This window comes from Nerophis ophidion, linkage group LG16 (genome assembly GCF_033978795.1).
Source record: "Nerophis ophidion isolate RoL-2023_Sa linkage group LG16, RoL_Noph_v1.0, whole genome shotgun sequence".
NCBI lineage: Eukaryota > Metazoa > Chordata > Actinopteri > Syngnathiformes > Syngnathidae > Nerophis > Nerophis ophidion.
Genome location: NC_084626.1, coordinates 37,514,227 through 37,528,358, shown reverse-complemented (window position 1 = coordinate 37,528,358; position 14,132 = coordinate 37,514,227). Strand labels below are relative to the sequence as shown.

General features: G+C 39.3%; 1 protein-coding gene across 1 annotated transcript in view; it reads left to right on the top strand.

Moving 5' to 3' along the window:
* esyt1b (extended synaptotagmin-like protein 1b) overlaps positions 1–14,132 on the top strand; it is an 87,024-nt gene that overhangs the window by 61,875 nt on the left and 11,017 nt on the right. The window contains exons 29-46 of the mRNA XM_061875135.1: positions 1,772–1,854; positions 1,916–1,964; positions 2,044–2,133; positions 6,451–6,546; positions 6,645–6,716; positions 7,346–7,432; positions 7,511–7,657; positions 9,745–9,833; positions 9,945–10,032; positions 10,098–10,180; positions 10,258–10,378; positions 10,519–10,695; positions 13,209–13,291; positions 13,379–13,427; positions 13,490–13,579; positions 13,668–13,763; positions 13,878–13,949; positions 14,023–14,109. Of these exons, the coding sequence (XP_061731119.1) occupies positions 1,772–1,854; positions 1,916–1,964; positions 2,044–2,133; positions 6,451–6,546; positions 6,645–6,716; positions 7,346–7,432; positions 7,511–7,657; positions 9,745–9,833; positions 9,945–10,032; positions 10,098–10,180; positions 10,258–10,378; positions 10,519–10,695; positions 13,209–13,291; positions 13,379–13,427; positions 13,490–13,579; positions 13,668–13,763; positions 13,878–13,949; positions 14,023–14,109 (1,659 nt within the window). The remainder of the gene's footprint in view (positions 1–1,771; positions 1,855–1,915; positions 1,965–2,043; positions 2,134–6,450; positions 6,547–6,644; positions 6,717–7,345; positions 7,433–7,510; positions 7,658–9,744; positions 9,834–9,944; positions 10,033–10,097; positions 10,181–10,257; positions 10,379–10,518; positions 10,696–13,208; positions 13,292–13,378; positions 13,428–13,489; positions 13,580–13,667; positions 13,764–13,877; positions 13,950–14,022; positions 14,110–14,132) is intronic.

Sequence of the window (14,132 nt, the reverse complement as noted above, 5' to 3'; positions counted from 1 at the left end):
GCAAGCTAATCGATGTCAAAATGCTAAATAGGCTAGCTGTATGTACATATTGCATCACCATGCCTCGTTTGTAGGTATATTTGAGCGCATTTAATTTCCTTTACTTATGTCGTCTGTATTTCATTTATATTTGCATGTCTCATGACACATTAACTGTACCTTTGGCCATTCTGAGACATTAATTTTCAGGAGTTATCTCATATCTGTGAGAAGCCTCCGTTTTACTAATGATTTCCAATGTTGCAAAAATGTGTAGAATAAAAATTAGAATACCACATTTCTGTAAACAAAGATTTGCGTCAGCCTTTGATAGTAGGCTAATACAGCTAATATAGACACCTACATCATGCGTTGCCTTCATTATAACACTTACCTGCATACAAGCCTTTTAATTTTTTGCGGCTCCAGACAGATATTTTTTTTGTATATTTGGTCCAATATGACTCTTTCCACATTTTGGGTTGCCAACCCCTGCTTTAAAGTTTCAGGATCTATGTACAGGGATGGGAATGAAGATTTACAAAATCAGCTGAAATTTTTTTAATCCTAAAACACCGCTTTGCGGAAGGCCGCACCCGAGTGCACTCGCCTGCTAGGGTGGTCTGGGGGCATGCCCCCCCGGAAAATTTTTGAAAACTATGTTAGCTTAGGATGCATTTCCTGCTATTTTGAGTCAAAATCTAACAATATTCTCCTGACCAAAATTTCACATTAGCAAATATTTTCATAAAAATGTATCATGTGATGAAATTTATATATACAAGTTTACACATATATCAAATTCTTGCACACTGTTGGATTATAGACAAAAATAGGCCTACAAATGAATTAACCAGAATTCAAGATATAAAAATTTTGAAATACATAAGATCGTGTATTGTACCTCCTAATGGACTTGTCTGTCGTAGATTGGTGTGAGAGGAGCCGAGTCGGAGGTGGGGGGTTTCGATAGATGATTAGAGGCTGCATTTGTGACGATGTTTGACTTCAGCTTGAAGGCAGATCCCAGTGAAAAATTACTTCTCCGTAAACTCACTTTACTTAGATGCCTTGCCGATTTCGCGTGGTCAAAGAGTGCCACCTTTCCCCGAGATCCATAGTTCACAATGTCCTTGCAATACAAGCACTGAGCACGTCCCGGTTCATCGTCTACTTCTACAATATTGTTGTTAATCTTCACCTTCAGTTTGATAGATATATCGAGCCATGCCCAGTTCCACTTTTTTCTCACGCCCTTATCGATATCTTTCGCTAATGAAGCATTCCTATCTTGAATAAGCTTAACCATGTCTGAAACTGTTTTGTCAATAAAGAAACGTGTTAATTGAGAGCTACTGTGTTTTCTTTCCAGATTAGTCGCCGATAAACACAACCAATACAAACAGAATACGAGTTCAGAAACTCTCACAATAATTGAGGATCAGGGACTAGATATTTTCGCCAAAAGACGCGTGCAGATGCCTATAACGGGCAATGTTATTGGTTGATGTCGTCAGCTGATAGTAGAGCTAGCCAATCTGGTGCCTTCACACATCGGCATTATATTATAAAAATGACCCTGGCAGCGCCAAAATCGGCGGAATTCCGCGGATCCGCGGAAAATTCCCATCCCTGTATATACTGTACAATTTATATTATTACCTTGTGTCAACTATTATTTGAAACCAGTTGGATGTTTACCAACTAAAGATACAGAGATCACGATGTTGTCATGTGACAATATTAACAACATATAAAGGATCATCGCTGCGTTGTCTTTGGGATCTAACAGGCAGTGCTGAGGCCTCGGCCAGGCCAGAAAGTAAATGTGGAGCTTTATGACAAAGACATGGACAAAGATGACTTTCTAGGAAGGTGAGGGTGCAACAAAACATGAAAAACTATTCAGGTTTGTAACTGTGTCCGTATTGTGCAGGTGCGACGTCAATGTGGCCGACATCATCCACTCCCAGTACACGGACCAGGTAAGTGGAGTCAGTCGCTCACTGGATGGCGTGGTGTATCACCGTGCTGTGGCTCAGTACCTTTTTTGTTATGTTGCAGTGGTACTCTTTGAATGAGGTGAAGTCTGGTCGTGTTCGTCTCATACTGGAGTGGGTTCAAGCAGTGTCTCATCATGGTGCACTGGACAAAGTAAGAAAAGCTTTGTTTGTTTTGCACTTGTTTTTTTTTTTTACTAATATATTTTGGCAAGGATGCTCATTTATATCCACAATCCCTCAACACACAGTGCATTCAGAAAGTATTCACTATCAAGTTCAGATGTGTACCAAGTAAAGGAAACTATCAGAGCAACCAACAACATTTCCTTTTGACCGAACCAGCGCATCACTTTTTCCACACCTGCTTTATTCCAAAATGGAATAAGGCATTTCGTCGTTTTTTTAATTTCCTCTCTGGGATTAATAAAGTACTTCTGATTCTGAAAATTCTACACACAATAGCCCATTATGATGATGTGAAAAGTTGTTTTTTTTTATCTTGGAAATGTATTAAAACTAAAAAATCACATGTGCATACATCAAGTATTCACAGCCTTTGGTCTTGTACAGAGACTTCCTAGATGACAGCAATGTTTCTCGTTCAACCTGATGAAGCTTGAGAGGGACGAAACTGCCAAAGATAGGTGTGCCAAGCTTGTGGCATTGTATTCAAGAATACTTGAGGCTGTAATTGCTGCCAAAGGTGCATCAAGAAAGTATTGAGCAAAAGCAGTGAATACTCATGTACCGTATTTTTCGGACTATGAGTCGCAATTTTTTTTCATAGTTTGGCCGGGGGTGCGACATACACTCAGGAGCGACTTATGTGTGAAATTATTAACACATTACCGTAAAATATCAAATAAAATGACTTAGCTCATTCACGTAAGAGACTAGACGTATAAGATTTCATCGGAATTAGCAATTAGGAGTGACAGATTGTTTGGTAAAAGTATAGCATGTTCTATATGTTATAATTATTTGAATGACTCTTACCATAATATGTTACGTTAACATACCAGGCACTAGAGGTGTGGGAGAAAATCGGTTTGAATACGAATCGCGATTCTCACGTTGTGCGATTCAGAATAGATTCTCATTTTTTTTTTAATCGATATTTATTTTTTTTATCAATCCAACAAACCACTACACAGCAATACCATAACAATGCAATCCAATTCCAAAACCAAACCTGACCCAGCAACACTCAGAACTGCAATAAACAGAGCAATTGAGAAGACACAAACACGACACAGAACAAACCAAAAAGTAGTGAAACAAAAATGAATATTATCAACAAATGTATCAATATTAGTTATAATTTCAGCATGGCAATGATTAAAAATCCCTCATTGACATTATCATTAGACATTTATAAAAATAAAAATAAAAGAACAATAGTGTCACAGTGGCTTACACTTGCATCACATCTCATAAGCTTGACAACACACTGTGTCCAATATTTTCACAAAGATAAAATAAGTCATATTTTTGGTTCGTTTAATAGTTAAAACAAATTCACATAATTGCAATCAGTTGATAAAACATTGTCCTTTACAATTATAAAAGCATTTTTTTTTTTTTTAAATCTACTACTCTGCTAGCATGTCAGCAGACTGGGGTAGATCCTGCTGAAATCCTATGTATTGAATGAATACAGAATCGTTTTGAATCAGAAAAGTATCGTTTTTGAATCGTGAATCGCGTTGAATCGAAAAAAATCGATAGATAATCGAATCGCGACACCGAGAATCGATATTGAATCGAATCGTGGGACACCCAAAGATTCACAGCCCTACCTGGCACCTTCTGGTTATTTATGAGTCATATAACGTACACTTATTCAGCCTGTTGTTCACTTTTCTTTATTTATTTTAAATTGCCTTTCAAATGTCTGTTCTTGGTGTTAGGTTTTAGCAAATAAATTTCCCCAAAAAATGCGACTTACACTCCAGTGCGACTTTAATGTTTTTTTCCTTCTTTATTATGCATTTTCGTCAGGTGCGACTTATACTCCGGAGCGACCCTATATTAGCGTCCCTTCACTGGCTCCCTGTGCATTATCGACTCAATTTGAAACTCCTATTTGTTTTTATATGTCTAAACAACCTCGCGCCAACATATCTCTCCGACCTCCTTCAGCCTTACTGCCCCACCCGATCCCTAAGATCAGCCGATCAGTTGCTACTGACGGTCCCTGACACAAGGCTGAAGCTTAGAGGTGACAGAGCTTTCGCCGCTGCTGCTCCCAAGCTCTGGAACGACCTACCTCTGAGTGTTAGACAAGCCTCCTCTCTTCCTGTTTTTAAATCTCTCTTAAAAACTTACTTTTATTCCTTGGCTTTTAACACTAAGTGATATCCATCCTGCAATGACGCCCCATTATACACCTGCTGTGAACCTGTTTTTATGTTTTTTTTTATTTTTTTATCGTGTTCTGTTTGTGTTGTGTTGTTTGCTTGGTCCTCGTATTATCTTTTAACCTGTCCATTGTACAGCACTTTGGCTACCTCTGTGGTAACTTTTAAATGTGCTTTATAAATAAAGTTGATTTGATTTATACTCTGAAAAACACGGTACATGTGTATTTTTAATTTGACTAAATTATAAAACTTTTTCTTTAATTTAAACTTATCTCTTTGTCATTTTTGGGTGTTGTTTGTAGAATGTTGAGGATAAAAATGAATGTATTCCATTTCTGAATAAGGCTGTAACAGAAAATGTGGAAAGGGGACGCGCTGGTGTGTTTGCTCGGCTCTTACCGTTTATTTGGTCCAAGTCTGAACGCGATTATCAGGACCATAAAATGCACTAAACAAGCAGCGAGAGGATTCGGTTCGGTTGCAGGTGAACTCTATCGGTTCCCAGATCATAGACATGGAGTAGTGTTACAAATAATGCAGACATGATGAATATGTAAGAAGAGAAAACTTGTTGGAAGTGCTGTCTCGTGCGTGTGCGACAACAGTGCTTTTTAAGGTATATTTCAAATGCTTTTAGTGAAATCTTAGCCTGTAAAAGTAGCCGGATACAAAAATAAGATACGTATTTAATCCAGCAGATTATATTTTGGTTTGGAACATTTAAATTACATCACAAAAACTCATACATAATGATTTGCAGTATTTAAAGGCCTACTGAAATGAGATTTTCCTATTTAAACGGGGATAGCAGGTCCATTCTGTGTCATACTTGATCATCTCGCGATATTGCCATATTTTTGCTGAAATGATTTAGTAGAGAACATCAACGATTAAGTTTGCAACCTTTGGTGCTGATAAAAAAGCCTTGCCTTTACCGGAAGTCGCAGACGATGACGTCACAAGGGTGAGGGCTCCTCACATCCTCACATTGTTTTTAATGGGAGCCTCCAGCAGCAAGAGCTTTTTGGACCGAGAAAACGACAATTTCCCCATTAATTTGAGCGAGGATGAAAGATTCGTGGATGATGATATTGATAGCGAAGGACTAGAAAAAAAATTAAAAAATAAAATAAAAAGCGACGGCTCCGGGCGGCGGCAGTGTGAGCGTTTCAGATATAGATAGATAGATACATAGATAGATATTACTTTATTGATTCCTTCAGGAAAATTAAAATGTAATTAGAAACATTTACTAGGATAATTCTGGAAGATCCCTTATCTGCTTATTGTTTTAATAGTGTTTTAGTGAGATTGTAAAGACATACCCCGAGGTCGGATGGCTGCGGTGAACACGCAGTGTCTCAGAGAGAAGCCGAGGAGCCAAGCTCACAGCTGCCTTTTAAACAGCTACTGCAGGATGACAATCCAATGATGTATCCGGTAAGATATATATATCACAATTTTCCCATCCAAAAACATGCTGGTTGACGTAGAGAAACATGTTCGCTTGACCGCTCTATGTTAAAAACAAAGAAACACCGGCTGTGTCTCGGTGCTAAAGACAGCAGTGGTACTTTATAGTCTCCATTATTAATTGAACAAATTGCAAAAGATTCAGCAACACAGATGTCCAAATTACTGTGTGATTATGCGATGATTAGAGACAACTTTTAGCCGTAACTTGTGCTGAGTTAATATTTCCTGACAGTCCGTGACGTCACGTGCACGCGTCATCATTCCGTGACGTTTTCAACAAAAAACTCCTCCGAAAATTTAAAATTGCAATTTAGTAAAGTAAATCGGCCGTATTGGCATGTGTATTGGCAAAGTTAATATTTCATCATTGATATATAAACTATCAGACTGCGTTGTCGGTAGTAGTGAGTTTCAGTAGGTCTTTAATCACATGCCAAAAGTACAGGAATCCTCTTTTTTCCATGTGTTGCGTGCTAGAGTACTGATCTACAAGCGCAAAAGCAGCCTAAATGTGCCATTTGTGTGCAACATCTCCCCTGAATGTCCTCATATGCAATTATTTCTGTAATATTCATTTATTATTTATTTCTCTCTTAAGAGTATTTTTAAGTAATTGATCCACCTTGCAGGTGATGCAGTTGCAATCCTGTCAGTCCTTTACCAACAAGACCGTTCCCTCTGCAGCGCTGCTATTTGTTCATGTGGACAGAGCGCACCTTTTACCAGTAAGTCAACCCTTTGTCGGGGTTTTCTGAAAGGAGAAATTTGGAAGTCCGCTCCGTAATAGTTGGCAAACACAAACATTTTGTTCTTCTGTGTCAAGTTTAAAAAAAGTGGAAAGGAGCCTAAGGCTGGTGCGGAGCTTATTCTTGGCCACACAAGCTACAAAACAAAGGTATGACAAATACAGCATGTTTTTTTGTATGCATGTCAGCTGTAAGTGAGGTTAAAACATTTTCATAATAGTTATTTATAGTTGGTAAAGTGTCTTTTTCTTCCTGAGCTTTATGGTATAATCAAAAAACAGAGCCCAGACTATGTTGTTCTGATGGCCCGCCATTAATGACAAAAGCAGATTTGTCTAAACGTGTTATACATCATTAAAAGCTTAGTTGAATGATATGCATCATTCCAGGATACAATTCAGGCTCAGTAAACAAAAATGTTAGATCAGTTGCAGACATAAGCATGAATAAATCTCACCAGTCTTACAAGAGAGATATTAAAACTGTTACATTGGCAATAATATGAGTAAATGTGTATAGTCAACATTTTACATCCATAAAAACACATTGACCATTGCTGCAGACTTACCGGTACTTTGTCAGATGTGCACATTTTTCACTTTTTGATTGCAAATTTGATTAGCATAGACATATTAGCCACACTGTGCTCACAAGACTACTCTGAACTTTTGTCTTACACAGCAAAGAATGTTTTTTACTTTACATTTAGGTCCAAAAAAAAAAATCACAGAACTAAAAAAACTACTGTTAACTAATATTACTTCAATGGTGTGTGAAGGTTTGTGATCGCTCCAGATCACCTGAGTGGAACGAGGCTTTCTACTTTTTAATCCATGACCCTGCTGAGGAGATGCTGGTCATCAAGGTATGGTAAAATATTAATACGGGCTATTTACAGCATATCTTTACTGACCAAGTGTGACATGCGATGCTGTTGTCATAGCTCTCCAGTGCCTGGGACCAGCCAATGGGATCACTTGTGGTTCCTGTGAAGGAGCTCCTGTCAGAACCTCAGCTGGTCCTGGATCAGTGGATGCATCTGGATGGAGCCCTGCCTGAGAGTGAGATCCTACTCAGGGCTGAACTTAAGGTGGGACAATGATGCAGCCAGAACATGAGAGACACTTGCATCTATAAACTAAGATATTGCTTCCAAACATTGTGCTTTATTTAAACATATGGCTCACTTTTGTCACAAGGTGTAAATAAAGATTGCCGTTGTACACCATTAAAAAAAACAGCAATTAAGATTTTTATACACAGTGTGGAGCTCCTCTAACGTAATGATCAACACCTTTTTTGCGGCAAATAAACTACATTTCTCACGAGTATTACTGTCACTGGAGGACAATGCTAAACTTGTTACATACAAGAGCAAGCTGGAGCAGCTAAGAAGGCATGTTAATCGCTGAAGAAGAAATGAGTGTTAAAGAAGTGTAGACGGAACAGCAGAAAGAAAGCAGTTATTAACAGCAGAGGTACTTCAGGATGTTGTGAAGTTTTTGGTTGATGAGAATTTAATATTTTTTTATAAGCCGGTGGAATTTTCTCACACACTTTGATGTATTTAAATAAACATGAATACTGCTGAATTTCCCCCTGGTATTAATTAAGAACTTTCTATTTTATTCTATTCTATTGATCCAACACTCTAGTTTAGTTTAGAAATAGTGGCAGTTACTTGCATTTTAAAAAGAAAACCTGAAGAATGATATTGTTGCTTGTACCAAAATGGATACATGGATGATACAGCAGAGGATTGGGAGAATGTCATGTGGTCAGATGAAACCAAAATAGAACTTTTTGGTATAAACTCAACTCGTCCTGTTTGGAGGAAGAAGAATACTGAGTTGCATCCCAAGAACACCAAACCTACTGTGAAGCATGGGGGTGGAAACATCATGCTTTGGGGCTGTTTTTCTGCTAAGGGGACAGGACGATTGATCCGTGTTAAGGAAAGAATGAATGGGGCCATGTATCGTGAGATTTTGAGCCAAAACCTCCTTCCATCAGTGAGAGCTTTGAATGGTTGACCAAATACTTATTTTCCACCATAATTTACAAATGAATTCTTTAAAATTCCTACAATGTGAATTCCTGGATTTTTTTCACATTCTGTCTCTCACAGTTGAAGTGTACCTATGATGAAAATTACAGACCTCTGTCATCATTTTAAGTGGGAGAACTTGCACAATCGGTGGCTGACTAAATACTTTTTTGCCCCACTGTACCTTGATTATCAATTTAATTTAAAAACACAATTTTTTACAGGATATATAAATTGGGCTTCCCCACTCCATCCCTCATTCAGTTTGGGGGTCCTTGGCTTTGAAAACGTTGAAGAACCCCAGTCTAGAGAGGATAACAATTTTTTTGTTATGGTTTACCAACTCAGCCTAGACACTGGAGAACTTTGATGAAAAAAAAAACGTCAAAGGATCTAAAAGCGTACTACATTGTTTTTGCCTTTGTTCAGTTACTGATTTAATTTTACTGAAACAATTGTATGCAATAAAAGAAAATATTGAATTACCGTATTTCCTGGAATTATCGCAGGGCATATAGCATGCGCCTGCCCTGAATTACCGCCGGGTCAAACTTGCTTCGCAAAATAATTAGCACATTTTTAGTATTGCCGCCTGGTCAAACTTGTGACGTCACAAGTGACACTTCCCCTGTCATCATTTTCAAAATGGAGGAGGCTGATTTCAATACCGGTAATTTGAAATAGCATAAAGGGAAGAAGATTAAAAGCTATTCAGTAGGATTTAAGGTCCAAGCTTACATCACACTCAAATTTTTACTACATGCCTTTGGTAAGTGCCAGAGTGAGAAGAGGTTTTAAAATAATTTGCGCATGCTTACTTTTACCGCATGGTCAGCGCAGGAGTGACGAGAAGTTTTAAATTAATTAGCGCCCCGGTGGCAATTCAAGGAAATACGGTAGTTTAAATACTGTGTTGATATTTCTAAAATGTCCTCCTGTCTTTTTAATTTTTATAATTCTGATGAAAAAGTTAATACATGTGATCAATATCAGCCAATCTCATTAATTACTAAAACCCCTGATCAGAACACCTTTCTCGTCCTCCCATATAAGTTGGATCGTCCTTTTTACAATATGGTAATATTGCTTATCAAACACAGAATATTGACGAGGATGTTTATTGCTGACAGATCTTGAACTCAAGGATGACTGAAGCTCCACAGCCTTGTGGTCCCGCTTCAAAAGAGAAGGAAGGTGGCTCAAAGCTGCCATTGGATGAGTCAGTGATTTATTATTATTATTATTATTGCATTTCACACTCAGGCTACAAACTAATCAATTCAATCTTGATATTTTCTGTTGTGAGCTGTTATCTGTTTAACCCCCACAGTATCTCTGCACTTACCAGTCAGCTGAAGCACTCGGATGCAGTGGAAGACGACGTGGGGACCATCACAGTTCAGCCTTCTGATGCTCCGGTGAGTCCTATATCACACATGCTTGTGTTTGTTCACCTTTTCAAGCTTCCTTAAATCTGTCTTAGTTGGTGGAGGACACAGCAAAAGAAGATTTGCATGACCCACTGTTGGACCTACAAGTTCCTAAACAGGACAGGACAGCGGATGAGTGAGTGTATCGGGATAACAAGATTATGGTGTCAGAACACAAGAAACAAGTTTATATTTCCGTGTGCGTGTGTGCAGTGCTGGTTTGGATGACCTGGCCTGGTCCTCAGTGACTAGTCCTCCCGCTGAACCCTCCAAGCCAGAAGATGACGTTTGTCCACAGAACACCTGCAGCCCCAGTCCGGACTTTGCCACTGAGGTGTCTGCTTTGTTTTTGGTCCTAAATTAATGTAGACTTCATTACCTACCGCGTTCACAAGCAAACCCAATGGCTAAATCCTAGATTTCCCAGTCTTTTTATTTTGATTAACACTTTTCTAACATCTGCATCCTCTGTAGGGGCTGCTGAGGATTCACCTGCTGGAGGCTCAGAGTCTGGTCGCCAAGGACAACTTGATGGGCGGCATGGTAAAAGGCAAGAGTGACCCCTATGTAAAAGTCAGCGTTGGAAGTGTTACATTCAAGAGTCATGTCATCAAGGAGAACCTCAACCCCACATGGAACGAGATGTATGAGGTAAACGCCATACTTAAGATTTTGTATGTGGCCTCTTTTGGCTTTTTAATATTACTGGTGTAACACACCAGAGGTAATAGGACTGACTGCAGTCTAGTGAGTATACTTTTAACACTCTCGGTGAACAGAAGTAGATTTGGCTATGGGAGCCTGAGTGTCAGCATAAAAGATACAACCAATTCAAGTGAAGTTCAAGCAGGTTTATCATTACATAATGACATATAATGTGTTGTCAATATTTTACAAGTTATGTGAAGATTTGTATTCTATAGGGGTGTAACGGTACGTGTATTTGTATTGAACCGTTTCGATCCGGTTCGGAGGTGTACCGAACGACACGGACATATTAAGTAGCGCACCGCACGTTGAATTGATTTACGTGGACCCCGACTTAAACAAGTTGAAAAACTTATTGGGGTGTCACCATTTAGTGGTCAATTGTATGGAATATGTACTGTACTGTGCAATCTACTAATAAAACTTTCAATCAATCAAAAAAACAACACACATCGGCATGCTAGCAACGATTGGGCTACGATAGACTGACCATACCTCCTCTTTTCACGGGATATGTGCTCTTTGCGGCGTTGTCCAGGTGGAGTTTTTTAAATGCCCCGAATATCCGGCATTTAAAGTTAGGGTTGCGTGTATTTTCGATGTACGTTCAGGGTTAAGAAGGGGTTAAAAACAAAAACAAAAAAAAAGGTGCACGCAGCGTTAACATTCGTGAGGGCGGAGCAGAGAGAGAGCTAGAGAGTTATGATAAACGCGCATGCGTCTCCAGGCTCTGCTCTTTATCCATAGATTTATCAGATTTTATTTGTTATTATCTCTAGCAGGGGTGTCAAAAGTGTGCCCCGGAGGCCATTTGCGGCCCACAGCTAATGTTTTAAAGGCCCACGGCACATTCTAAAAATACTATTACAATAAACAAAAACAAACAAAAGTGAAATAAAAAAGCTTAAAGGCTAAATGTAATTTAGAAAAAGTTGCAATGTTGACTAATAAAACAAAGGTGTTTTTTTTTTCTTTCAAACTGTCATTGCTCAAAACATAATATTAATATAATAAAATCAATGTTATTATGAATTATTGACCTATACAAGTTTCCGATTACTTCACATCAAAAATTCCACTAAGAAAAATATTCTTGGTGGAAGATTTAGCAGTGATGAGGTGGCGACTTGTCCAGGGTGTACCCCGCCTTCCGCCCGATTGTAGCTGAGATAGGCGCCAGCGCCCCCCGCGACCCCAAAAGGGAATAAGCAGTAGAAAATGGATGGATGGAAGATATAGCAAATTTGTTAAATAAATAATCAAAAAATTTATATTTTGTTGTTTTCTTACTGTACCGAAAATGAACCGAACCGTGACCTCTGAACCGACGTACGTACCGAACCAAAATTTTTGTGTACTGTTACACCCCTAGTATTCTCCATAAATAATCACTTTTGAAGAGTAAACAAAAAGACTACATTCACTACTACAATCTCCTACCACAGTTAGGCCAATTCAAAACTGCGATGCCACATAGCATTCATTTGAAAAGTAAAAAAAACATAATTGATTACCAAAAACAAAAAAAAAACTTTATTCAGACATATGAGTAAGACTTTTGGCTACATTATAAATTTGAATGGTACGGTCGTTTGAGAATTTGGACCCTAAATCTGTCACCATGATGGCATTCGAAGCGATGCCAAAAATCTGTTTGCAACAAATCACGTTTAGACACTCCAGACTCTAGCTTGACTGCCTTCACTCTGCTTCTGTTGCACACGTCACACACAACAGCACCTTCTCTTAAAAGGCACACACGTGGAAGACAGCTGGGCTGTGTCACATCCAGCTTCCCATTCAGGACCTGAGAGCATGGTAAAAGAAGACTTGTCACGCCATCTATGGACCCTGCTGAACCGCCTGATGCTTTAAATCAGCTATGAAGAAGTGGATATTAGACTGTTGTTTTGATCCAACGCAACCAGGCCTAGCTTTGCCAGCCGGGGAAAAAGTTAAAGTTAAAGTACCAGGTGTGGTGAAATTTGTCCCCTGCATTTGACCCATCCCCTTGATCACCCCCTGGGAAGTGAGGGGAGCAGTGGGCAGCAGCGGTGCCGCGCCCTGGAATCATTTATGGTGATTTAACCCCCAATTCCAACTCTTGATGCAGAGTGCCAAGCAGGGAGGCATTGGGTCCCATTTTTATAGTCTTTGGTATAACTCGGCCGGGATTTCAACTCACAACCTACCAATCTCAAGGCGGACACTCTAACCACTATTCCACTGAGCCAACTTGCCCTGGCCGGCAAGGCTGGGGTACAGGTAGAGTGAGAAAGAAGTGTCGGCTGTCCTGATAACACCAATGTATTGCAAATCCTTGAGTAAAATTGTGGCTTTTTTTCTGTGATATAGCTTGTTAGTAAAAATATTATAAAACTGGTGGCTATTTAAAAAACAGTCACATCATATTGAGACCTAAGATCAAGATTTGTTGTTTTGTGTTCTCTCTACAGGTGGTTTTGAAGAGCTGCGATGTCCAGAACATCCAACTTGAAGCTTTTGATAAAGATTTAGATTCTGATGACTTTCTGGGCAGGTGTGTGTCTAAGCTTCTTCTGTTTGTCTATCAATAAGTTCAAGTGGTGGATGAATAACTAATTGTGATGTTTGTCATGACTCTCAGGTTGAGTGTGAAGCTCAGCGATGTCGTGCGATCACAGTTCATAGACCAGGTTTCTCATACACACAAGTATGTTAGCTTAGCTTTTGTGGCTAACCATACTTGTTGTTACAGTGGTACACCTTGAATGATGTGAAGTCCGGGCGGGTCCACTTGATCCTAGAGTGGGTTCCTACTGTGTCGCATTCTGTCCAACTTGACCAGGTTTGAATCAGCATCATACAGAGAGGCATTCCTCTTTTTTTTTAGGTTGAATGCGATACGATGAAGATGTGATCTCTGGCACGTGCAGGTACTGCAGCTTCAGTCTCTCCAGGCTTTCAAGAACAAAGCGCTCCCCTCTTCCGCGTTGCTTTTTGTCCATGTGGAACGAGCACGTTCATTACCTGTAAGTCGCCTGTTAACATCATAATCTGGAGTTGCTGTTAAGGACTCTTTGGAGTTGCTGTTAAGGACTCTCATCATTTATGAAAGTCCTCATAAATGATGTCCGCTTTTTCAGCTAAAGAAGAGTGGAAAGGAACCCAAAGCAGGAGCAGAGCTTGTGCTTGGAGACACAATCTACAAAACCAATGTGAGACTCTTACAGGGTGAATCAATACACCACGGAAAATGTCATTTATCTGTTGGTTACTCTGTTTGTCCAGCTGTGTGACCGCACAACCAATCCTCAGTGGGGGGAGTCTTTCTACTTCCTTGTGCGGGATCCTAAAGAGCAGATGCTTGTGCTCAAGGTAATGCAAGATGACATGTTTAC